At 40.4% G+C, this 22,392-nt stretch overlaps 1 protein-coding gene and 21 non-coding genes across 22 annotated transcripts in view; 21 read left to right on the top strand and 1 right to left on the bottom strand.

Moving 5' to 3' along the window:
* Positions 1-293: 293 nt before the first annotated feature.
* duox (dual oxidase) overlaps positions 294-22,392 on the bottom strand; it is a 38,070-nt gene continuing 15,971 nt past the window's right edge. The window contains exons 3-33 of the mRNA XM_086072782.1: positions 15,258-15,422; positions 14,763-14,950; positions 14,399-14,600; positions 12,917-13,083; positions 12,658-12,721; positions 11,281-11,377; positions 11,115-11,205; positions 10,545-10,647; positions 10,248-10,420; positions 9,989-10,164; positions 9,796-9,914; positions 9,568-9,705; positions 9,383-9,496; positions 8,247-8,449; positions 7,971-8,156; positions 7,663-7,888; positions 7,455-7,548; positions 7,203-7,378; positions 7,054-7,123; positions 6,905-6,946; positions 6,148-6,326; positions 5,845-6,075; positions 5,211-5,310; positions 4,544-4,593; positions 4,320-4,447; positions 4,059-4,212; positions 2,266-2,498; positions 1,539-1,697; positions 1,146-1,301; positions 751-879; positions 294-667 (exon numbers count right to left, since the gene is read on the bottom strand). Of these exons, the coding sequence (XP_085928908.1) occupies positions 545-667; positions 751-879; positions 1,146-1,301; positions 1,539-1,697; positions 2,266-2,498; positions 4,059-4,212; positions 4,320-4,447; positions 4,544-4,593; positions 5,211-5,310; positions 5,845-6,075; positions 6,148-6,326; positions 6,905-6,946; positions 7,054-7,123; positions 7,203-7,378; positions 7,455-7,548; positions 7,663-7,888; positions 7,971-8,156; positions 8,247-8,449; positions 9,383-9,496; positions 9,568-9,705; positions 9,796-9,914; positions 9,989-10,164; positions 10,248-10,420; positions 10,545-10,647; positions 11,115-11,205; positions 11,281-11,377; positions 12,658-12,721; positions 12,917-13,083; positions 14,399-14,600; positions 14,763-14,950; positions 15,258-15,422 (4,436 nt within the window). The 3' untranslated portion in view covers positions 294-544. The remainder of the gene's footprint in view (positions 668-750; positions 880-1,145; positions 1,302-1,538; positions 1,698-2,265; positions 2,499-4,058; positions 4,213-4,319; positions 4,448-4,543; positions 4,594-5,210; positions 5,311-5,844; positions 6,076-6,147; positions 6,327-6,904; positions 6,947-7,053; positions 7,124-7,202; positions 7,379-7,454; positions 7,549-7,662; positions 7,889-7,970; positions 8,157-8,246; positions 8,450-9,382; positions 9,497-9,567; positions 9,706-9,795; positions 9,915-9,988; positions 10,165-10,247; positions 10,421-10,544; positions 10,648-11,114; positions 11,206-11,280; positions 11,378-12,657; positions 12,722-12,916; positions 13,084-14,398; positions 14,601-14,762; positions 14,951-15,257; positions 15,423-22,392) is intronic.
* On the top strand, positions 15,861-15,932 carry trnag-ucc (transfer RNA glycine (anticodon UCC)). Its single transcript has one exon. It is a non-coding gene; the product is annotated as a tRNA-Gly (tRNA).
* trnag-ucc (transfer RNA glycine (anticodon UCC)) lies at positions 16,111-16,182 on the top strand. Its single transcript has one exon. It is a non-coding gene; the product is annotated as a tRNA-Gly (tRNA).
* On the top strand, positions 16,418-16,489 carry trnag-ucc (transfer RNA glycine (anticodon UCC)). Its single transcript has one exon. It is a non-coding gene; the product is annotated as a tRNA-Gly (tRNA).
* On the top strand, positions 16,725-16,796 carry trnag-ucc (transfer RNA glycine (anticodon UCC)). The gene has a single exon. It is a non-coding gene; the product is annotated as a tRNA-Gly (tRNA).
* Positions 17,030-17,101, top strand: trnag-ucc (transfer RNA glycine (anticodon UCC)). Its single transcript has one exon. It is a non-coding gene; the product is annotated as a tRNA-Gly (tRNA).
* On the top strand, positions 17,337-17,408 carry trnag-ucc (transfer RNA glycine (anticodon UCC)). The gene has a single exon. It is a non-coding gene; the product is annotated as a tRNA-Gly (tRNA).
* Positions 17,644-17,715, top strand: trnag-ucc (transfer RNA glycine (anticodon UCC)). The gene has a single exon. It is a non-coding gene; the product is annotated as a tRNA-Gly (tRNA).
* Positions 17,861-17,932, top strand: trnag-ucc (transfer RNA glycine (anticodon UCC)). Its single transcript has one exon. It is a non-coding gene; the product is annotated as a tRNA-Gly (tRNA).
* Positions 18,168-18,239, top strand: trnag-ucc (transfer RNA glycine (anticodon UCC)). Its single transcript has one exon. It is a non-coding gene; the product is annotated as a tRNA-Gly (tRNA).
* trnag-ucc (transfer RNA glycine (anticodon UCC)) lies at positions 18,418-18,489 on the top strand. The gene has a single exon. It is a non-coding gene; the product is annotated as a tRNA-Gly (tRNA).
* On the top strand, positions 19,030-19,101 carry trnag-ucc (transfer RNA glycine (anticodon UCC)). The gene has a single exon. It is a non-coding gene; the product is annotated as a tRNA-Gly (tRNA).
* Positions 19,335-19,406, top strand: trnag-ucc (transfer RNA glycine (anticodon UCC)). Its single transcript has one exon. It is a non-coding gene; the product is annotated as a tRNA-Gly (tRNA).
* Positions 19,642-19,713, top strand: trnag-ucc (transfer RNA glycine (anticodon UCC)). The gene has a single exon. It is a non-coding gene; the product is annotated as a tRNA-Gly (tRNA).
* Positions 19,949-20,020, top strand: trnag-ucc (transfer RNA glycine (anticodon UCC)). Its single transcript has one exon. It is a non-coding gene; the product is annotated as a tRNA-Gly (tRNA).
* trnag-ucc (transfer RNA glycine (anticodon UCC)) lies at positions 20,506-20,577 on the top strand. The gene has a single exon. It is a non-coding gene; the product is annotated as a tRNA-Gly (tRNA).
* Positions 20,813-20,884, top strand: trnag-ucc (transfer RNA glycine (anticodon UCC)). Its single transcript has one exon. It is a non-coding gene; the product is annotated as a tRNA-Gly (tRNA).
* Positions 21,064-21,135, top strand: trnag-ucc (transfer RNA glycine (anticodon UCC)). Its single transcript has one exon. It is a non-coding gene; the product is annotated as a tRNA-Gly (tRNA).
* trnag-ucc (transfer RNA glycine (anticodon UCC)) lies at positions 21,369-21,440 on the top strand. The gene has a single exon. It is a non-coding gene; the product is annotated as a tRNA-Gly (tRNA).
* trnag-ucc (transfer RNA glycine (anticodon UCC)) lies at positions 21,676-21,747 on the top strand. The gene has a single exon. It is a non-coding gene; the product is annotated as a tRNA-Gly (tRNA).
* On the top strand, positions 21,981-22,052 carry trnag-ucc (transfer RNA glycine (anticodon UCC)). The gene has a single exon. It is a non-coding gene; the product is annotated as a tRNA-Gly (tRNA).
* On the top strand, positions 22,288-22,359 carry trnag-ucc (transfer RNA glycine (anticodon UCC)). Its single transcript has one exon. It is a non-coding gene; the product is annotated as a tRNA-Gly (tRNA).

A 22,392-nucleotide genomic window follows, 5' to 3' on the forward strand; every position in this document is an offset into this window, starting at 1 on the left:
CTTTTTTGCACAAGCTAATATTCAATTATTAAGTAAAAAACAAAAACAAAAAACAACAACACTTGTGTCAATAGATTCAAATTTATTCAAGAGCACACAATAAACTACATTTCAAGCATTCATTGAAACGTTGAAAATAAAATGAATTAAAATCTTGTTTTTTTAGAGCTATGATTTATTAAAGAAGAAAAATATTATTTAGATCTGATTTTCAGTTCATGACCCAAACTTACTAAATTAAGCACATTACATGAATGCCTCATGTACAATTACACTTATTGCTATAAATGTTATGTTTATGCTATAATTTTACGTTTTATAGGACTTTTAATATCTTGAGTAGATATAGATTTTTTTCTTAGCTTTTTTTGTGTGTGTTTAAGAAATAAAATTCATTAATTCATAAATAAAGAGACAAGAATTTATTACAAAAACATTTTGCCAACTTATTGGGAGCGTGCTTGATGATCAATAAAGTAGATTACAACATTCCATTCACAGAAATTTATATTAAAAGACCCTTTTCATCCATGCGGAACTTCATTTAAAAATTCTCATAGTGGTGCATGAACAATGCCTGGTCCCTCTTGTTCATGTGCTGACAGGCTTTCTCCACATTCTTGGTCAGTCCCGGCGGTCCACAGCTGAAAACGCCAATCTTCGACACCTGCAGGAAATAACACTTATTTACACGTATTCACTCCTGCACTCTATGTGGACGTTTGCGAGACCGGCTCAAAAGGGACTGACCTCTGGATGAACATCCTGCAGCGAGCTGAAAAAGGACACGAAGGGCGGCCGGCCAAAATGGGTGACAGACCTCAGACCGGTGAACAGGCTGCGGTTCCACACTTTCTGGAAGTGACGCTCGCACACGTACTGTTCGCACATTAAAAACAAGAAATGTAGTCATCATCATATCGCCGCACCCAGCGGCAAAAATTATCAACTCATTTGCATATTTGTAACAGAAGAGATTTGCTCTGAGGATTTACGATTGCACTTGAAATGTTAAGAATTATGATGGACAATATGAATATAGAACTTAAAAAATATAATACAATAATACATTGTATAATGTGAAATGAATATCTACAGTATGCCAGCATTATATTATACAGCATATTTCCTGTTGGTTATCTCACCAGCATGGTGGTGCGCAGGTCAAACTTCTCAGCCACCTGCGTGATGTAAGTGTGAACTGACACCAGCTCCAGCGAGTCCATCTCCTCCACCTCCCTGATGATGTCTGACACCCACTCAAACTGACGCTGCGTCCGTGTCACCCAGATGAAGTACACCTGGAATAACACGGTACGTACCGAGAAGAAGTACCGGGTGGGAGAAAAGCATACCGCATATGAGTCTCAAGTCTTAACTTTCATATTGTGCTGTATAAAAATGTAAAGAATTCAAGTTTGTGCATCATCATTTATTGCAGACTTGGACTCGAGTCAAGTCACGTGACTCGACTCCCACACCTCTTGTAAGCACGCCCACAAGGAAGTCATGATCCATATCATTAGAGAGAAGCACACCTTTTGACATTGAATCTTTGACTTGATGAAGGACTTGAACACCAGATCTTTGAGGATGGAGGCAAATGGCGTGACGCCGATGCCTCCTCCCACCAAAACAGAAACCTCAAAGTCAGTCCATTCTTGGTGTCCCTCTCCAAACGGGCCATCCAGATACAGCTGTGATGAAAAGAGTCAAACACAAGCTCTAGTCATATTTTGGTACGATGTTTAGTGCTATCACTATCGAATACTTTGAGAATCGATTAATCTATCAATTATTCGTGCGATTAATCGACTAATTCCTTGACGTGACCTGGTGCCCGTTGGCACAATGTGGGTGATCACGGCACTACAATGATGTCGCCTACGATTAATCATTAGTCTCCAAGATATGCTGTATGAAGAAAAGGGAAACTTCTCTTGTTTAGTTAAATGATTAATAGTCTTTATGATCAAGACAAATAGGTCAACAGATTCCAACTTTATAGGAGTAGTTTGCTATTTTAAACTAAGTACATGTGAGGGCACCATAATCATCACAACAATTGGTATCTGCAGACTGTTGGCGATAAATGCAACTCGTAAAAGGAAGTCCGGCAAAGCTGAAGCTTGGTCATGGTCAAATTAATCATTAAGATTGAAGTGAGCACATTATTTGAACCCACAGCACCTGTAAAAAAAAAAACACACACACACAAAAAATAACATGAATTCCAAAAGTAAGAAAGAAGTACTGATGTCCTACCTTTGGACAGGCTCCAAGCTCAATCAGACTTTCTTCGCTGTAGAGCTCTCTGAGCCGGCTGGTCCAGGGCCCCACAGCCCTGATGTGCAAGCTGAGGGTCTCCTCGTGAGGGGCCGATGTCAGCGTGAATGGGTGGTACTCATCTGTGCCCAACATCAGGCACGCAATGCGGACCCACTGGCCGGAACGATACACAAAGCCTTTTGGTCGCTTAAACTCCAGATGAGTTACACCTGCAGGGAGTGAAATAAGTGACAACAATAATAATTAATGGTGCAGTTTATTTGGTACTACGAAGCACCTGCTTTGGGCCCTGTGACCACTAGGGCGCAAATAACAGTCAAAAGAGCCTGGAGTACTGCAGTAGTTCCTATTTTGGGGGGTTTGGGGATTAGTATTGAGGAAGAAGAGTGTAACATAAAAACAAAAAAACAAAAAATCTGTTCTTATAATTAATTATATAATAATTTGATATATATTAGGGGTGTTAAAATTAGTGCCTTAATTTTGAGTTCATTTAAAGTTCCTTTAACGCCAAAAAATGTTTTAACGTGCGATTAATGACCGCCCCTTACTTGGAAAGCCTGTACTGGGGAATTCCGTCCACGTCAAAATTTAGCAGCAATAAATTTAATAATAATGCATATATTTGTAGAGACTGGGGTCACGTTGTATTTTACAATTTTAAAAATTTGCAGAATTTCACAAGTAACCTCATGTTAAAGATTAGATCGTTATTAATATGAAAAAAAATGCACTGAGGTGTCACCAAAGTCTTACAAACGCAATTATGCCATCTAGTGGCAGAAAAATGACCTAAACACAAATATATATCACACTCATCATCATACATCTTTTTTTAATCTTAACTCAATTTTATGAATGATTATGAAATTACTGTAGCAATGACTAAATGATGCATCCATAATTCTATTAATAAAATGTTTGCTTCTTTATGTTAACAAGAGTATGAAAATTTTGAACAAAATATTTTATTGTACATGTAGAACAGATATCAAATTTGTGATGAATCGTGAGTTAACTATTGAAGTCATGCGATTAATTACGATTTTAATAGCCTGACACCCCTAATATATATATATATATATATATATCCATCCATCCATCCATCCATCCATTTTCTGTACCGCTTGTCCTCACAAGGGTCGCGGGAATTGCTGGAGCCTATCCCAGCTGGCTTCGGGCAGTAGGCGGGGTACACCCTGTACTGGTTGCCAGCCAATCGCAGGGCACACAGAGACGAACAACCATACTCACAATCACACCTATGGACAATTTGGAGTGTCCAATTCACCTGCCATGCATGTTTTTGGAATGCGGGAGGAAACCGGAGTACCCGGAGAAAACCCACGCAAGCACGGGGAGAACATGCAAACTCCACCCAGGAAGGCCGAAGCCCGGACTTGATCTCACAACCTTTGCACTGGGAGGCGGACATGCTAACCAGTCAGCCACCGTGCCGCCATATATATATATATATATATATATATATATATATATATATATATATATTATATATATATAATATATATATTATATTATATATATATAATATAATATTATTAATTAATTATATAATTAATATAATTAATTATATATAATTATATATATATATATATATATATATATATATATATATATATATATATATAATTAATTAAAGTCCAACAATAATAATTAGCAGTGGCCGAAATAGAGACCCTGAGTTCAGTTTGGACTATTTGCTAACCAAGAAAGGATGGACGTAACGTAACAAACAGACGAAAGGTCACCTGAAGGCAGCAGCTCTGCTCTGATTACAGGAATCTCCACCTTCTTCCTGCTCAGACTGATTAGCTTGTCCAGCAGGAAGAGCAGTGCAGGTGGAATGAGGAAGATGTAGAAACGTGGCTCTTGAAGTAGACCAAAACTGCCATGAATGATTGTCTGTTGGATGTAAACATGCCAGCATCACAACAACGCATACTAAAATATGTTTAAAAAAAAAAACTATGGACATTTTGTTTATTCATTAAATAGGGAAAAACACTTACCAAAATATATACAACAACGTAAAGGGAATGAGTGATCCAGAACCCTCGGAAACTGATGCGGCGAAAATAGCGAGAGGCGAAAACGTAAATGAATGACAAAGTGAAAAGAAGCAGCACACCGGTGAGCCCTGACAACAACACAAATAAAATACGGAGTCATAGCACACGGTGTAACGAGAGAAACACACGCTTTGTGACGTTCTAAATCTACCACAATACAGTACCTGGAACCGTTTGAAAGAACCACCAAGACCACTTGAGAGGAAGTTCGGACCTATATTGAGAAATTGAAAATTGTGTTTGAATGCTTTGGGATCCTGTCGTCAACCCAAAGTGGAAAGTAATTTAGTATCACTATTTATACAAATCTAGATAGTCTAGTAGTGGCTAGATCATTTACTCACAATTCTAAATAGATTTGTGAATAATGCTTAAACTTAGCTATATTCTAATGCTAATTGCTACAAAACGGAAACAGATAGAATTATCCTTTTTTTTCCTGATGAAAGAAGAGACTCTAATCTTTCTTTTGGTAGGTTCCATGTTTTTATAGCAATAGAACACAATATTCTGTGGGCCTTGCAAAATCAGTCAAAATCTAGTGAAACAGCCGGGAGTGAAGGGGATTGCTTCAGTGAAAATGGCTGGGAGTGAATGAGTTAATGTATTAATAAATTAAATACATTAGAATAACATAAAAATGAGCAAGCATTACCGGTATTAGTTTATTAGAATAAACTATAAACATTATTTTACACACAAACTGTTCTTTTTTTTCTTTTCTTTTTACCACCATGTCCACAAATGTCAAGAATACAAAAAACTATCATATAAAATGAATGAGTAAGCATTCACACTATTAACTCAAACAAAACAAAAAAGTTAACATACCCATTGTTAGTCAAAACCTTCGGGAACAAACAGGCCAGGATGCTAAGGTTGCTGATGGAGAAAATGTAGAAGTTGACCACATGACCCAAGCTGTGAACCACTACAAAAAACAAAAACAAAACAAAAAACTTCATAAATAAGTACATTCAATGCACAGGTCATTTTTATACCATTTTATCAATAATGGTAAAAACAAACACCACCGAATTTCCTTTTGAAAATTAATTTGAGTGATATTAGAATTATTGTCCATTGTTAATCATTTAAAAAATCTCAAACTTTTAATACAAACTGTTTGCTATGTGTCCCAAATAAAGTTTTATGATTTTCACCATGTTTTTCAGATGCGAATTCTATTTTTGGATATCGAGGAGGTTTCTCCTATTGCTTAATATGCATTTTCTATGAAAACTAACGCAAATGCATCTTAGTGTCTTAAGTGTTGGTGGTGTCTTTTTGTCACGTTACCGTTAATGTCAGAGAGCCTCATTATGTTGTTACAATACACCAGAGGGATCTGTTAGCCTAAGTGCCAGGATGAGGCAGCTATTTTGCATTCACACAATAGAAAACAGCAAAATAAATGGGGAACTTTTAGAATGAAACTAAAAGGCACTGTATATTGCCTGGCAACCTGCGAGAACGACGGCAGTCACCGCCATATGGCGATGAAGGTCGATGGCGGCATCGAAGGGGACGTATCTGTTGAGGAAAGTCTCTCTGCACATTGTGATGAGGTTGCGACACACGGTGAGGAGCATGTAAGGAAAGAGAAAGGAAATGGCAGCCGCCGAGCCCCGGGACACCACCACGCCCACCGCTGAAGTCTCTGGCATGCCTGTTGACGTCATCTGCAAACTGTAGTCTGAGGAGAACATTTGAATTGAATTAGACCTCACGATGCAGCAGCAACACAGAATAACAGATTTATCCTTACAGTAACATCTCTCGAGCGCCACGCCGCCTGTTATGCCGTAAACCACGATGAAGCAGACGATATGCCGGCGGTAGTTCTCAATGAATCGTTTGAACTGCTGGATCTTCTGCCGGACGGGGTTTCTTATGTAGAAGTCACGCTTGGGTTTCACGTACACTTTGGGAGTATTTAGGTCAAACCTGTATTGAATTATATGTATTACGACCACCGCCAAAATTGTTTTCAAAAATTCACATTTCAGTGGTGTCTTGAGACATTAAAATGAATGGGAATGCCATTAATCCGTTCCAGCCACCCCCCCCAAAAAAAGTTTAAATGTGTGTGTTAATGAGGGGAAAAATAACACTCAATAATTTTACACTTAATAAAAATGGCTTGCGTTTATTTTGGGTGTAATTCCACTCTCAACCACCACTAGATGACGGCACACTATTTTGGTTGACCCTGTAAATTTGATTAAAGAGGAAGAATGAAAACAGGAAGTATTCCAACCCACCTGACCTTAGTTTTTTCAGTAGATTATTAAATGTCAATCCCTTGTTGATGTTATTTTGTATATATATATATAAATTATAATAATTAATTATAATAATTAATTATAATAATTAATTATTATAATTATATCGTAATTATATTGTGAAAAAAAATCGGCTGAATGATGGCTATGTCTTAAAACTTCTAAGTCCAATCACTCGTACCTCAAGGCACCATTTTTTATTATTTCTAGATGGTTATCAATAAGAAATTAGGCACACACTTTTTCCGTCTGCGGATATCCGGTCCATCTGTTTTCTCACTGCTGTAATCAACAACAACAAAATGATTTTAGGCATGGCATGCAAGGTCTTGGCTGAGGGTTATGCACTATCGACAGTTCCCCTTGTGTTTTGCATTCCTCTCACTTACCTTCTCACTGGGCAGATAAAAGAAACTCTCTGATCTCGATTAAACAATTTATTTCCTCGATTCTGCACCCCTGCATGGACAATACAGTCGATTAATCAATCGGTATGACGTTCAAGGAATGAGGAAAGACAAAGAAAACCTTCTTCAACCTTTAACATTAAGGTGGGCAAACTGCAGCTCCTTCTCATGATCCCGCAAGAGGAAATGAAAGTCTTCCCATGTGATGTTCTCTTTGTTATCAAACCCCGCAGCCTGCATCATGGCTCTGATGGCGTCGTCCGTCTGACACTTTGACAACGCGCCGTTGGAGATTTCAATCAACGACCTTTAAGTGGATAGAAAGGCCGACAGCAAATTATTACATAAGGAGAACCACTTTTGAAAAATGTCATAAAATTGACCTGAGCATCCTGGCAAAGTCTTGTTTTGATAAAGAACCAGTTCCACTGATGTCATTCATAGAGAACATCAGCTTGGACTTTTCTTCAGGGCTTCCTGTGCAAACATATACTATAACTCACACTAGAAGCTTTTTAATGACACCAAATCAACAGTTCAATTCTTAATGAGCGCATTCTAATGGAGTTTAAAGCATCACATGTTTTTTACCGTTCATAAAAATGACAATGACATCAAGAAACTCCTGGAAGGAGAGGTAGCCATTGCCGTCTTTATCAGCCAGTGTGAACATGGAGTTCACGAATAAGGAGTCAGGCTTGAGGCCCAGCGCATCGGCAAACTCTGCAGCTGTCAACTCGCACCGCAGAACCTCTTTGGCTTTCTTGCACGAAACACTGCCCATGTCCCCAGCATCACATTTCTCTATATCCAAAACCTGAGACAGACAAGGAGAGTGCATAATTAGGCCATATCTATCCGGCTCGCTTGCTGTTTAGCTAACCAGCTTTTTAGCTGACCTTGGAGAAAGCGTGTCGGATGAAAGTTTCCACAATCTGCGCCCTTTGCTCTCCTGTTAACGCCTCCTTCAGAAGCTCCTTCTCACTCAACTCCCTCAATCTCACTCGAAGCCTCTTGTCAGTCACTTCCGGCTGCAGACACTTGAGGAATGCAGCACGTTTGCTCTCATCGTCGAAAAACAGCACCTGGAATAGTGAACAATATTCGGCTGAGCCTGTTAGTGAAAACTTTGAAGAGTATTCCGATCCTTGCTGATTCTAGCAATAGCTACTAACCAGGTCGTATTCTTTTGGCACTTTGAGCAAGAGAGATTTCTGATGGCGATCGTTCGAGAGGAGTACATCAAGGCAATGCTGTCTGGTCAGATTCAAGCAGCGGCGAGTGGCTCCAGTTCTGTCCCATATCTGCAGCTTCCTTTCCTCTATGACCTCTACACTAACGGGATGCAGAGGCTTTTCATGGTTCTGCCACTCATAGGCTGAGAAAGGAAAAAATGGCTGAGACAATTTCTCCCACTAGTCCCACAAGAAATTTGACTGAAGAGCCTAATGCATCTCACTGGCCTGGAGACTAGTTGGTGACCTCATGTGGACTCGACTCTCTGAGACATCTCCTGGAGACTGCCGAAGTCACCAGGGAGTCACAGTAAATTCAAACATGGTGAACCTTTTGGAGATTTTTTTTCTAGAGTTAGGGGGTAATATTCCGAGAAAAAAAACTCACAAATTTGCGAGTTTATAAAGAGGCAAAAACTTTTGACAAATACACGTAGTGTAGCAATAGTCGAATGTGAGGATTGGACACTGTTTATAAAATGAAAAGGCAGGATGGAGACGGATTCATTCTTAATTTAAACTTTTCTCATCATACATGGCAGCTCGAGTGACAACAGTTCCTGATCCCTTATCAGCTGACTAACAATGACCAATCAGAAGCTAGAATACTTTAGGTAAATGAAAGTGAATGACGGAGAGCAGCAGATTCGACACATCAACTTAACTATACTTGTACAAAAAAAAAACACCAAAATGTATGAATGTGTAAATAATAATTCTGCACAAGTAAATATACATTTTAACAAATTAACTTAAATGCTTGATCCTCAGGGTGTGGACCTTCGCAAAGCAGTACCCAACGCTTTAAACATCATATGGTTAATCTCTGCTAAAGCAATTACTATCTCCTTATTTGAAAACCCGACCGAAAAGTATTGGCACAATCATCCGAGTAGTTGCTACGTGTATTTCTCGTAAGTTTCGGAGTAATTTTTTTTCCGCAAATTTGTCACTTTATAAAGTGGCAAATTTGCACGTTTTTTTGTCATATCTTGGAGACACTGTGGAGGCTAACTAAAGTTTTTTTTGTCATCTAATCAGTTGCAGCCAGTGAGATAGGCCCCGAAAATTCTTACCAGCAAATCCTGAAACAGTTGTCTCTGTTCTTCCGATGGAATTCCCTCTTTTCTGGAACTTTCTGTAGCGGTACTTGCGGTGATGTGCAACCGTACAGGCCACTAAGTAACTCACTGTGAGGGCATTTTGATGATCAATATCGATCCAGTGCAAAAATAGACAGAGGTGAATGTATGATACTGACCAACAGGAAAGAGGAACAGAATGATGATACATATCCCAAAGCCAACTTTGCTCCCATCAAAGTAATTGAGTTTGGTGGCATTAGTGCAGGGAAGGAGCATTGATGCTTTTAGCTGAGTGGGTTGAGGACAAGGATCACCTAACAACAGTGAGATCATTCTCTTACTATATATTCAGTCATTGACGATCATAATCACGTTGTAGTTTGTGATATAAAATCACAGTTTACCACTCTTCCAGAAGAATACATTCTTTTGCATGTCAGAATCCTCTGCGCTCGTGACTGCAACAAGGACGTCGTGAAAAGTCACGCTGCGGATTCTTTGGATGTCGTCATCTGAGAACAAACTGAGATAACAAAACTTAGATAAATATTCATGATGCCACACAGCATGGGTGACATCCTAATAGGAGCAACTCACCCATTCTGTTTGTTTTCAAACCAGAAGCGGTCACCATTTCGTATGCGTTCAAATTGGTCCAAGATTATTGTAGAAAAAACTGGTCCCGGACCACCCATGGACTCTAGCAGACCTCCAGGGAAGAGCTCTAGTTTGGATATGTCTCCATCATACATTTGTGCAACTTCTCGGAGCAACTGTTAAACAAGGCCTCCTGTTATGCACAAGTTTGCTGCCTATATTGGATTGTTGTTTATAAAATGAAAATTCTGGATGTTACCTGTGGGTTGGTCCTGTTGATCTGAGGATTGACGTCTTGAAACGTCTTTACAGGTGGCAGATCCAGAGTTTGTCTGACCTCCGTGTAACTGCGAAGGCCGAAGTCTCGTCCTCTCTGAACTGTCAGCGCCACCAGATCTGTGCGTGTGAACTTCAGAGGTCCGTACATGAAGTCTGGGGGAGGGTTACATTAATACAATATATGGTACATACATAATATATATAATATTTTAATATTGTTTAAAAATGTATTCTTTCATTTGTGCTCATGATACATGGAGTTTGCAGGGTGCATCACCTCTTAGGTCCTCCACAACAATATGGTCAACTTCCTCTGCAATCTGAGAGGCCATGCCCATGACGAGATCATCCACATCCCGTCTTGTGTTCACATTAATCTCCTGTTGACAAAATGGCAACAGCATAAAAAAGAAGCTGACTCTCCTCAAACATTCTTTACAAAATAAATAATACCGTACCGCCATGTTTTGATTGACACGGAGTGGTATTATTATATTGCTTATAATATACAGTAGTGTAGTGTAGGAGTTTCCTAAATAGTGGTGCCTTGAGATACAATTGGCCACACTCGTAACTCATGACCCCATATATCAAAACAACTTTTCTCATTGTGAATATAAACGCCATTAATACGTTCTATTTGTTTACCATGACATTAAATGTGAAATGAGCTGAGTTGAGTTTAAAACACCAATACAACTCTTTTCTTAAAAAGAAAAAAGTCTGAAAGAAACAATCATTTAACCAACGGCTCGTGTCTTAAAAAAATAAAATTGTGATTTGGGCCACTTGTATGTCAACGCACCACTGTATATTGAAGGTGAACTGAGCAGTGTGTCATACGCACATGACGTTTCCAAAAGCTGTTACAAAGTCGCAAGGCTGAAGATGAACTGCCATCAGTGTTGAGGATCTTTCGGAAATGGCAAGTTCTGTTTCTGTACAAAACAAAGCAGCCATTGAACATGTGACTTGTGACACTGGATGAATCCAGGAAGTGAAAAAATAAATACCTCATATAAACACCGGGTGGAGCCATAGTGATACCTAATCTCATTGCAGCTGCTTGAAACTCAGGTGAGATAGCCGGATCAACAAACTTCTGATATCCTATAAAAAATCAAAATGTAACATTTCAACAAATTAGAAAATTGACTTTATGAGCACTGACTGTTTTAACTTCCTAAGGGTGGGCACGCAATCAAGAACGCATCTGTCGAGGAAGGACACTCCTGCACTCGCTCGTGACATTGGGATTCTTAACTACATTGTTGCAATATGCATGGCGGAAAAAGAGCTGACGAAATTGAGGAGATAAAATCTTCTCTTGCAAAACTCAAAGAAATGGTCACCGAATTACTTGAAATGAAAAAGAGCATCGAGCCACTTCTGCAGGAAATTTTGCAGTTGAAGAAAGAGACACAAGAAAAAGATCAACGCATTGTCGCCTTGGAACAAAAAGTGGATGATTTGGAACAGAATCTTCGAATCAACGATGTGATCGTTACAGGTATCCAGATTAAACCGTGTAACAAGTGCAGTTGATTCTGACCAAACTTCAGCCAACGAGACTATCGAAAAGCAAGTGACAACTCAACTCAGAGATTTGGAATTAATTATGGATCCAGCGCACATTCAGATGTGCTTTTGGCTTCCAACTGGGGGGGACACGACCACCGGCAGTTCTGATCAGATTTGTTGGCAGGAAGAAAAAGATTGCTCTTTTGAGAGATAGCTACAAGCTTAAAGGTAAACATGTCTACGTCGATGAAAATCTCACAAAACAAAATGCTGACATTGCCAGGAGGGCGCGACAATTGAGAAAGAATGGATCTATCGAGAAGACATGGACAAAAGACTGTCGGATCTTCATCTAAACAAAAGAAGACATCTTCTCAGAAGAAAATACGGATTGTGAAAAGAGTGGAAGAATTGGCGGAGTTTGAGAGACAATAACTGCTCTCAGTAACTCACATCATTAAATTGTGGATTATGTTTTACCCAAATGAAATTATTGTAACATATTATTAATGAACCCAAAACTGGATCTGTCATGATTTGAATAATGTAAATATAGCATATGATTACTTGCTGACACTGTCAAGGTTAACTCTTGTATATACACCTGCATTGATAACATGTATTGCTGTTCCTGTAAGAATGTAAACATTGTCTGGCTCTATTTCTGTTTGGACATTTGTTGTAACATGCAAGGCTGTCATGATAAGGTTGAATTGTGGCTGCAATGTATCTGCTGTAAATAGTTAAATTGGGGTTGTTGAACATGGTTCCGGGATGCGGCAAGCGGGGGCTACTCCGCCGGGTGGGCTGGCCTTGGTGAGCGCTCAGGAGTATCAAGATCTAAGCATCATTTTTAATCAAATTCTTACCTGGGTAAGGCGGAAGAGTTCTGTCTCGCAGGTATGCTGGCAGCCATTCGTAAAGGGCGATATTCTGTTGTTGTTTTTAATAGATAAAACATTATTGGATCTTAAAATATCATTGTAAATACTGTACACAACTGACAATGGTCTGTCTAGTGTACATCAAATAATAATGCAAATATACAACAACCTAAAATTGGTGCAATTTTAAAATCATCTCTTGCGTTGAAAAAGGATTACATTTTATTGAGACTTTCGCCTTTACCTGAAATGTGGCCACGACTTCCTTTCTGGCATTTTGAAACAACTCTTCGTCTGACCACTGCGGGTGTTCCTCACGCAGTTTAGAGGCTAAATAGTTATGGTAACGAAACCAGATGATCCCTTCTGGTGCTGTGAACACATTCTCGTTTCCCCAAGCATTTCCCAACTCTGGAAGCGGAAGATGGCCTTCTTTAGTTCATTCTGATACATTTACAAATCTACCAAAGAATATAGAACAGAAAATTGACCCCAATTTCACCTTGTACAATAATATAGGACAACTAAATGACAGAAAGTTACTTTTACTGTTTGTTTCAACTGTGTAGCAACAGAGCAGTGACAAATTAGATCCCTGCTTCCAACCCACTTGACAGATCCACAACTTTGAAAACATTTATGACGAACCACCATTTTGCTCCATTATTCAATCAAATACATCAGGCAGGGCCTCAGGCTTACAACACTGATCTAAGCAAACTGGCATGAAATACATGGACAAAATAATTCTAATATTTTTGTCATACGAAAGGCCTACTTAGGTCACAGGTGTCAAACTCAAGGACCGGGGGCCAGATCCGGCCCGTGACATAATTTTAGGTGGCCCATGAAGGCAAATCATGCACACACAAAAAATGTATTATAAGTTACTCCCGCCCACTGATCTGAATATATGACTGGATAGCCGATAGGCCAAGACTTTTGAAGCCGTGAGGCCGCCATATTGCTCCTCCCAAGAAACGTTTCTTGGCATACAATCTTATACATTTACAGTATCGAAATTGGAGGACATTTGAGACTTAGTAGAAACAGCATGATTTATGTTTTAAATGTGTTAAACATAAACAAGACGACCTCAAGAAATTTTACATCTTGCCCTAAATACATGCATAAATTATATGCTTAATGATTTTTACAGGAGAAAACTTTAATATTTTTTATTAAAGAATTATAACTAATTCAACAAAAAATGCCTCTGCCAAATCTAATATTTGAACTGAGGAAGCGATAAAAGAAAAAGGGGGTCTTCAAAGCAGCACATACCGTCCACTTGTTAATTTTTTATCATTATTATTTTTTTTACTTGTTAAAAAATAGTGACCACCCGCCACAAACGCCCCCGGCACTATACTAACTGCCTATAAACTGTATATATGTCTAATCTGTACGTATACCGTATAGTTTATACAGTAGTCTGCTCGCGAGATGGGAGGAGCAAGATGGCTGTCTTGTCGCTTCAACGGCTTGCACGGGCGTTTATGGGCTATCGACTATCCAGTCATATATTCAGATCAGTGCTCCCGCCCCACAAAAATAAATTGAAAAATTGTTGAATAAACAAATTACTGGCTTCTAATTTTAACAAGTTACCCATCAATTTATAAGGCGATCGTACATTTATTTGGGTTCACAGACCTAACTACGATGTGGCCCGCAGCAAAATTTTGTTTGACAACCCTACTTTAAAGAATAAAATACATCTTACCATAGAGGCCCTGAGGTCCATGATCACCTGTGGTGGGGTCAGGAGCGTTCCACATGAGACTGTGATCGGTCGCCTGTCTTGGCATGTTCGATTCCAAACCGGAGGCTAGCTGCCCATTAGAAAAGCTTCTCAGGGAGTCCGACCAGGAAGTGGAAGGGCCATAAATGGAGCTGCCATCAATCCAAGCTGTGACCATATTGACCTTCAAGAATAGTTTTAAATACAGCGGATAAAGATTATATAAATATTGACTTGAGTAACAATGCAAATAATAATAATAATATTCAAGCGTGAGTTTGAATATGACTGCTTAATCAAAATCAAAGTCACATCCCAAATATCAACTAATAATTCCAGTTATTACCTGTGTGCGAGGGTTGCCGGGACTCTGGCCTGTGTCTTTGTCCCATAGTCCTCTCTGAAAAGGCAACAGAACTTCACCCGTGCCATTTGGGTCGAAAACCGGGTCGCCTTTAGGCACTGGGATGTTCATGAATTCAGGAGGGCACCCAGGAGGCCGTGAGTTCATGATCTCAAATGCAACATGATAACCTGAAAAATAAATCATTTGTATAGATCATCATATACTGCTAACGGCGTACTATGCTCGTAGAAAACAACACAGACAAATGTTATTTATATTATTTAACGTGGGATTTCAGTGCAAGGAAACATCTCATTAAAAATAAAGTTAAATAATTAGCAACCCAAAATGTCCTCGTTGGTGTGACGTAGTCGAACAAACAAAAAAGACAACAATCGTCACCGAGCGATGCGGAGCGGGAATGCAGAGCATAGTAACAGAAATTTGTAAAAAAAAAAAAAAAACATCTGTGAGGGGGACTAAATGTATATTTACCAAAAATCAAAGATAAGACAGTGCTATTTTGAGTGGAGGGCAACCCGGAAGGGCCGACGCTGAGAGTGCGGCTCAAGCTTCTTGGATTGGGCAGCTCGGGCTCGTTTTCTGCTTGGTAGACGCCATCCCGGAAGTTCGCGGGCATCAGCCGCATAATGTGTGAGCCTGCAGAAATACAAACATGGATGATAAATTAGAGTGTTGCAAGAATAAGCAACTTTTTATTCAACCCCAGCAAAGCACTTACTGCAAATTTAGCTACTTTTTGAATGGAAACTTTTATGAACTTTTGAAAAGTCAGTCAAATACTCAAAGGCATGGATTTATTCTAAACGACTTGTTTAAAAAAACTGCCTTCCAAACAGTTGACCTGGGTTCGCTTCCCAGCCAACGCATGTTTTTCTGGATAGAGCTGCCTTAAAAAAGGAGTCCCCAGCAATCGTCCAATGACTGCTTAGGTGGCATAATGCTTGCCTCCATTGACTTCTTTGGCGGTATAGCGGTTAGCATACTCTTTGCTTCCATTCACTGCGTTTTTAGTTTTTGCTTCCATTCACTGCAATTTTGATATTGTGGTTTGCTTACCTCTAATGTCTCTCAACTGCATTGGTGGTATAGTGGTGAGCATAGCTGCCTTCCAAGCAGTTGACCCGGGTTCGATTCCCGGCCAATGCATCTTTTTCTGCATCAAACTACTTTAAAGCAAGGGTCCCCAGCAATCTTCCAATGACTGCTTAGGTGGCATAGCGCTTTCCTCCATTGACTTCTTTGGTGGTATTGTGGTTTGCATACTCTGCTTCCATTCACTGCAATTTTAATATTGTGGTTTGCTTACCTCTATTGACTTGCAACTGCATTGGTGGTATAGTGGTGAGCATAGCTGCCTTCCAAGCAGTTGACCCGGGTTCGATTCCCGGCCAATGCATGGCTTTTTGCCTCAAACTGCTTTAAAGCAAGAATCCCCAGCAATCGTCCAATGACTGCTTAGGTGGCATTACACTTATCTCAATTGATTTCTTTGGTGGTATAGCGGTTAGCATAGTATTTGCTTCCATTCACTGCGTTTTTAGTTTTTCTTCCATTCACTGCGTTTTTAGTTTTTGCTTCCATTCACTGCAATTTTGATATTGTGGTTTGCTTACCTCTAATGTCTTTCAACTGCATTGGTGGTATAGTGATGAGCATAGCTGCCTTCCAAGCAGTTGACCCGGGTTCGATTCCCGGCCAATGCACATCTTTTTGCCTCAAACTACTTTAAAGCAAGAGTCCCCAGCAATCGTCCAATGACTGCTTAGGTGATATTACGCTTGCCTCAATTGATTTATTTGGTGGTATAGCGGTTATTATAGTATTTGCTTCCATTCACTGCATTTTTAGTTTTTCTTCCATTCACTGCATTTTTAGTTTTTGCTTCCATTCACTGCAATTTTGATATTGTGGTTTGCTTACCTCTAATGTCTTTCAACTGCATTGGTGGTATAGTGGTGAGCATAGCTACCTTCCAAGCAGTTGACCCGGGTTCGGTTCCCGGCCAATGCATCTCTTTCTGCATCAAACTACTTTAAAGCAAGCGTCCCCAGCAATCTTCCAATGACTGCTTAGGTGGCATAGCGCTTTCCTCCATTAACTTCTTTGGTGGTATTGTGGTTTGCATACTCTGCTTCCATTCACTGCGTTTTTAGTTTTTCTTCCATTCACTGCGTTTTTAGTTTTTGCTTCCATTCACTGCAATTTTGATATTGTGGTTTGCTTATCTCTAATGTCTTTCAACTGCATTGGTGGTATAGTGGTGAACATAGCTGACTTCCAAGCAGTTGACCCGGGTTCGATTCCCGGCCAATGCACGGCTTTTTGCCTCAAACTGCTTCTAAGCAAGAGTCCCCAGCAATCGTCCAATGACTGCTTAGGTGGCATTACGCTTATCTCAATTGATTTCTTTGGTGGTATAGCGGTTAGCATAGTATTTGCTTCCATTCACTGCGTTTTTAGTTTTTCTTCCATTCACTGCGTTTTTAGTTTTTGCATCCATTCACTGCAATTTTGATATTGTGGTTTGCTTACCTCTAATGTCTCTCAACTGCATTGGTGGTATAGTGGTGAGCATAGCTGCCTTCCAAGCAGTTGCCCCGGGTTCGATTCCCGGCCAATGCATGGCTTTTTGCATCAAACTGCTTTAAAGCAAGAGTCCCCAGCAATCGTCCAATGACTGCTTAGGTGGCATTACGATTATCTCAATTGATTTCTTTGGTGGTATAGCAGTTAGCATAGTATTTGCTTCCATTCACTGCGTTTTTAGTTTTTCTTCCATTCACTGCGTTTTTAGTTTTTGCTTCCATTCACTGCAATTTTGATATTGTGGTTTGCTTACCTCTAATGTCTCTCAACTGCATTGGTGGTATAGTGGTGAGCATAGCTGCCTTCCAAGCAGTTGACCCGGGTTCGATTCCCGGCCAATGCATCTCTTTCTGCATCAAACTACTTTAAAGCAAGCGTCCCCAGCAATCTTCCATTGACTTCTTTGGTGGTATTGTGGTTTGCATACTTTGCTTCCATTCACTGCAATTTTAATATTGTGGTTTGCTTACCTCTATTGACTTGCAACTGCATTGGTGGTATAGTGGTGAGCATAGCTGCCTTCCAAGCAGTTGACCCGGGTTCAATTCCCGGCTAATGCACAGCTTTTTGCCTCAAACTGCTTTAAAGCAAGAGTCCCCAGCAATCGGCCAATGACTGCGTAGGTGGCATAGCACTTGATTCAATTGAGTTCTTTTGTGGTATAGCGGTTAGCATAGTGTTTTCTTCCATTCACTGCGTTTTTAGTTTTTCTTCCATTCACTGCGTTTTTAGTTTTTGCTTCCATTCACTGCAATTTTGATATTGTGGTTTGCTTACCTCTAATGTCTTTCAACTGCATTGGTGGTATAGTGGTGAGCATAGCTGCCTTCCAAGCAGTTGACCCGGGTTCGATTCCCGGCCAATGCATCTCTTTCTGCATCAAACTACTTTAAAGCAAGCGTCCACAGCAATCTTCCAATGACTGCTTAGGTGGCATAGCGCTTTCCTCCATTGACTTCTTTGGTGGTATAGTGGTTTGCATACTCTGCTTCCATTCACTGCAATTTTTATATTGTGGTTTGCTTACCTCTATTGACTTGCAACTGCATTGGTGGTATAGTGGTGAGCATAGCTGCCTTCCAAGCAGTTGACCTGGGTTCGATTCCCGGCCAATGCATGGCTTTTTGCCTCAAACTGCTTTAAAGCAAGAATCCCCAGCAATCGTCCAATGACTGCTTAGGTGATATTACGCTTGCCTCAATTGATTTATTTGGTGGTATAGCGGTTATTATAGTATTTGCTTCCATTCACTGCATTTTTAGTTTTTCTTCCATTCACTGCATTTTTAGTTTTTGCTTCCATTCACTGCAATTTTGATATTGTGGTTTGCTTACCTCTAATGTCTTTCAACTGCATTGGTTGCATAGTGGTGAGCATAGCTACCTTCCAAGCAGTTGACCCGGATTCGGTTCCCGGCCAATGCATCTCTTTCTGCATCAAATTACTTTAAAGCAAGCGTCCCCAGCAATCTTCCAATGACTGCTTAGGTGGCATAGCGCTTTCCTCCATTAACTTCTTTGGTGGTATTGTGGTTTGCATACTCTGCTTCGATTCACTGCGTTTTTAGTTTTTCTTCCATTGACTGCGTTTTTAGTTTTTGCTTCCATTCACTGCAATTTTGATATTGTGGTTTGCTTACCTCTAATGTCTTTCAACTGCATTGGTGGTATAGTGGTGAGCATAGCTACCTTCCAAGCAGTTGACCCGAGTTCGATTCCCGGCCAATGCATCTCTTTCTGCATCAAACTACTTTAAAGCAAGCGTCCCCAGCAATTTTCCAATGACTGCTTAGGTGGTATAGCGCTTTCCTCCATTGACTTCTTTGGTGGTATTGTGGTTTGCATACTCTGCTTCCATTCACTGCGTTTTTAGTTTTTCTTCCATTGACTGCGTTTTTAGTTTTGGCTTCCATTCACTGCAATTTGGATATTGCGGTTTGATTACCTCTGATGTTGCTCAACTGCATTGGTGGTATAGTGGTGAGCATAGCTGCCTTCCAAGCAGTTGACCCGGGTTCGATTCCCGGCCAATGCACCTCTTTTTGCCTCAAACTGCTTTAAAGCAAGAGTCCCCAGCAATCGTCCAATGACTGCTTAGGTGGCATTACGCTTATCTCAATTGATTTCTTTGGTGGTATAGCGGTTAGCATAGTATTTGCTTCCATTCACTGCGTTTTTAGTTTTTCTTCTATTCACTGCTTTTTTAGTTTTTGCTTCCATTCAATGCAATTTTGATATTGTGTTTTGCTTACCTCTAAAGTCTCTCAACTGCATTGGTGGTATAGTGGTGAGTATAGCTGCCTTCCAAGCAGTTGACCCGGGTTTGATTCCCGGCCAATGCATGGCTTTTTGCCTCAAACTGCTTCAAAGCAAGAGTCCCCAGCAATCGTCCAATGACTGCTTAGGTGGCATTACGCTTATCTCAATTGATTTCTTTGGTGGTATAGCGGTTAGCATAGTGTTTGCTTCCATTCACTGCGTTTTTAGTTTTTCTTCCATTCACTGCGTTTTTAGTTTTTGCTTCCATTCACTGCAATTTTGATATTGTGGTTTGCTTACCTCTAATGTCTCTCAACTGCATTGGTGGTATAGTGGTGAGCATAGCTGCCTTCCAAGCAGTTGACCCGGGTTCGATTCCCGGCCAATGCATCTCTTTCTGCATCAAACTACTTTAAAGCAAGCGTCCCCAGCAATCTTCCAATGACTGCTTAGGTGGCATAGCGCTTTCCTCCAATGACTTCTTTGGTGGTATTGTGGATTGCATACTCTGCTTCCATTCACTGCAATTTTAATATTGTGGTTTGCTTACCTCTATTGACTTGCAACTGCATTGGTTGTATAGTGGTGAGCATAGCTCCCTTCCAAGCAGTTGACCCGGGTTTGATTCCCGGCCAATGCATGGCTTTTTGCCTCAAACTGCTTTAAAGCAAGAGTCCCCAGCAATCGTCCAATGACTGCTTAGGTGGCATTACGCTTATCTCAATTGATTTCTTTGGTGGTATAGCGGTTAGCATAGTATTTGCTTCCATTCACTGCGTTTTTAGTTTTTCTTCTATTCACTGCTTTTTTAGTTTTTGCTTCCATTCACTGCAATTTTGATATTGTGGTTTGCTTACCTCTAAAGTCTCTCAACTGCATTGGTGGTATAGTGGTGAGTATAGCTGCCTTCCAAGCAGTTGACCCGGGTTCGATTCCCGGCCAATGCACGGCTTTTTGCCTCAAACTGCTTCAAAGCAAGAGTCCCCAGCAATCGTCCAATGACTGCTTAGGTGGCATTACGCTTATCTCAATTGATTTCTTTGGTGGTATAGCGGTTAGCATAGTGTTTGCTTCCATTCACTGCGTTTTTAGTTTTTCTTCCATTCACTGCGTTTTTAGTTTTTGCTTCCATTCACTGCAATTTTGATATTGTGGTTTGCTTAACTCTAATGTCTCTCAACTGCATTGGTGGTATAGTGGTGAGCATAGCTGCCTTCCAAGCAGTTGACCCGGGTTCGATTCCCGGCCAATGCATCTCTTTCTGCATCAAACTACTTTAAAGCAAGCGTCCCCAGCAATCTTCCAATGACTGCTTAGGTGGCATAGCGCGTTCCTCCATTGACTTCTTTGGTGGTATTGTGGTTTGCATACTCTGCTTCCATTCACTGCAAATTTTGATATGGTGGTTTGCTTACCTCTAATGTCTTTCAACTGCATTGGTGGTATAGTGGTGAGCATAGCTACCTTCCAAGCAGTTGACCCGAGTTCGATTCCCGGCCAATGCATCTCTTTCTGCGTCAAACTACTTTAAAGCAAGCGTCCCCAGCAATTTTCCAATGACTGCTTAGGTGGCATAGCGCTTTCCTCCATTGACTTCTTTGGTGGTATTGTGGTTTACATACTCTGCTTCCATTCACTGCGTTTTTAGTTTTTCTTCCATTGACGGCGTTTTTAGTTTTTGCTTCCATTCACTGCAATTTGGATATTGCGGTTTGCTTACCTCTAATGTCGCTCAACTGCATTGGTGGTATAGTGGTGAGCATAGCTGCCTTCCAAGCAGTTGACCCGGGTTCGATTCCCGGCCAATGCACCTCTTTTTGCCTCAAACTGCTTTAAAGCAAGAGTCCCCAGCAATCGTCCAATGACTGCTTAGGTGGCATTACGCTTATCTCAATTGATATCTTTAGTGGTATAGCGGTTAGCATAGTATTTGCTTCCATTCACTGCGTTTTTAGTTTTTCTTCCATTGACTGCGTTTTTAGTTTTTGCTTCCATTCACTGCAATTTGGATATTGCGGTTTGCTTACCTCTAATATCGCTCAACTGCATTGGTGGTATAGTGGTGAGCATAGCTGCCTTCCAAGCAGTTGACCCGGGTTCGATTCCCGGCCAATGCATCTCTTTCTGCATCAAACTACTTTAAAGCAAGCGTCCCCAGCAATTTTCCAATGACTGCTTAGGTGGCATAGCGCTTTCCTCCATTGACTTCTTTGGTGGTATTGTGGTTTGCATACTCTGCTTCCATTCACTGCGTTTTTAGTTTTTCTTCCATTGACTGCGTTTTTAGTTTTTGCTTCCATTCACTGCAATTTGGATATTGCGGTTTGCTTACCTCTAATGTCGCTCAACTGCATTGGTGGTATAGTGGTGAGTATAGCTGCCTTCCAAGCAGTTGACCCGGGTTTGATTCCCGGCCAATGCATGGCTTTTTGCCTCAAACTGCTTCAAAGCAAGAGTCCCCAGCAATCGTCCAATGACTGCTTAGGTGGCATTACGCTTATCTCAATTGATTTCTTTGGTGGTATAGCGGTTAGCATAGTGTTTGCTTCCATTCACTGCGTTTTTAGTTTTTCTTCCATTCACTGCGTTTTTAGTTTTTGCTTCCATTCACTGCAATTTTGATATTGTGGTTTGCTTACCTCTACTGTCTCTCAACTGCATTGGTGGTATAGTGGTGAGCATAGCTGCCTTCCAAGCAGTTGACCCGGGTTCGATTCCCGGCCAATGCATCTCTTTCTGCATCAAACTACTTTAAAGCAAGC

Source organism: Leptonotus elevatus, chromosome 4 (assembly GCF_054856555.1).
Source record: "Leptonotus elevatus isolate MCC_2025b chromosome 4, RoL_Lele_1.0, whole genome shotgun sequence".
NCBI classification, from domain to species: domain Eukaryota; kingdom Metazoa; phylum Chordata; class Actinopteri; order Syngnathiformes; family Syngnathidae; genus Leptonotus; species Leptonotus elevatus.